Genomic DNA, 1,061 nt, shown 5'->3' on the forward strand with positions numbered 1-1,061 from the left:
TATATAAGGCATGGTCCTACAACCTAATCACCTTGTCAAGGCTCCCACCTTTCAATTACCATAATAGGATTTCCCATCCTCTTAACAATGTCACAGTGGGGCTCATGTTTTGGGAGGACACTCAATCCAAGGCAACAGTAAAACACTAGTGCAGGTGAACAGACAACCAAGAATTCCTGACTTCTAACCTGTATCAACAGTAAGTGAATACACCAAGATTTTTTATTTCACAAGTTAAAAGCTTACATGGTCAATGGCAATTTATTAATTTCACTTACAAGAAATATTTGTTGGTCTAGGGTTCCAGAACTCTCAGAACTTAAATTAACTAAGAAATTATAAATATCAATATTAAATTAATACAGTAATTTAATCTTATTCTAACCTCTGTTCATTTACTTTCCCTTATGTCCCTTCATCTTCAATACAAAGTATTAAGACTGAAATCATTCTGACCACAAGTATAGCACCACAAATTTGTCTTGTGTGGTTATACAAACCCTCATTTTCATAAGACACTAAAGAGGCTGAGAAATGTAAGAAACAAGGCCATCTCTCACCTTTAGTGTGACATCACAGAGTTCTCCATTTTCATAAAACTGAAGAAGAGAACTATGAAAGTCTTTCCAAGCTTCATTTGCTTCAAAGATGAAGGAATCTTCCCCATTACCATCACTAATCGAACATCTGTTCTTTATTTGCTGGTGCTGTTGTCTTTTTCCCTTTGTGAAGTGATTCTTAGTTGGTTTTCCATTCATAGATTCTGAAGCCATTTGCAATACTCTTCTTTAATATAGCTCTCTTCTCAAACATCCCATTTATTCTTTTTTAAAGGGTGGGGAGAAAGCAGAAGGTAGATGCAGCCACTAAACTTTAGACGTTTTTTAGAACCCACTCAACTGTTATTGTACAGTTTGTTGAGATTGCTAACAACAAAATACACATAAAGACAAACCAAAAGAAAAAAAACTATCATTAGTAACTATAATTTGCTAATATTATATATGCAAAATAACCACATCATTATTGAAAAAAGAATAACTGTAGTTTTTTTTTTTTTT

The 1,061-nt window shown here is 33.5% G+C and overlaps 1 protein-coding gene across 3 annotated transcripts in view; it reads right to left on the reverse strand.

Moving 5' to 3' along the window:
- Window positions 1-918, reverse strand: part of KLHL8 (kelch-like family member 8) — a 62,180-nt gene extending 61,262 nt beyond the window's left edge. For all 3 annotated transcript variants that reach the window (XR_551818.1, XM_008590446.1, XM_008590447.1), the window contains exon 1: window positions 561-918. Coding sequence is in view for 2 of the 3 variants with exons in the window: in XM_008590446.1 (XP_008588668.1) it covers window positions 561-773 (213 nt within the window). In the remaining variant the exon portion in view is untranslated. The remainder of the gene's footprint in view (window positions 1-560) is intronic.
- Between the last annotated feature and the right edge of the window lie 143 nt (window positions 919-1,061).

This window comes from Galeopterus variegatus, unplaced genomic scaffold (genome assembly GCF_000696425.1).
Source record: "Galeopterus variegatus unplaced genomic scaffold, G_variegatus-3.0.2 Scaffold6105, whole genome shotgun sequence".
Classification (NCBI taxonomy): domain Eukaryota; kingdom Metazoa; phylum Chordata; class Mammalia; order Dermoptera; family Cynocephalidae; genus Galeopterus; species Galeopterus variegatus.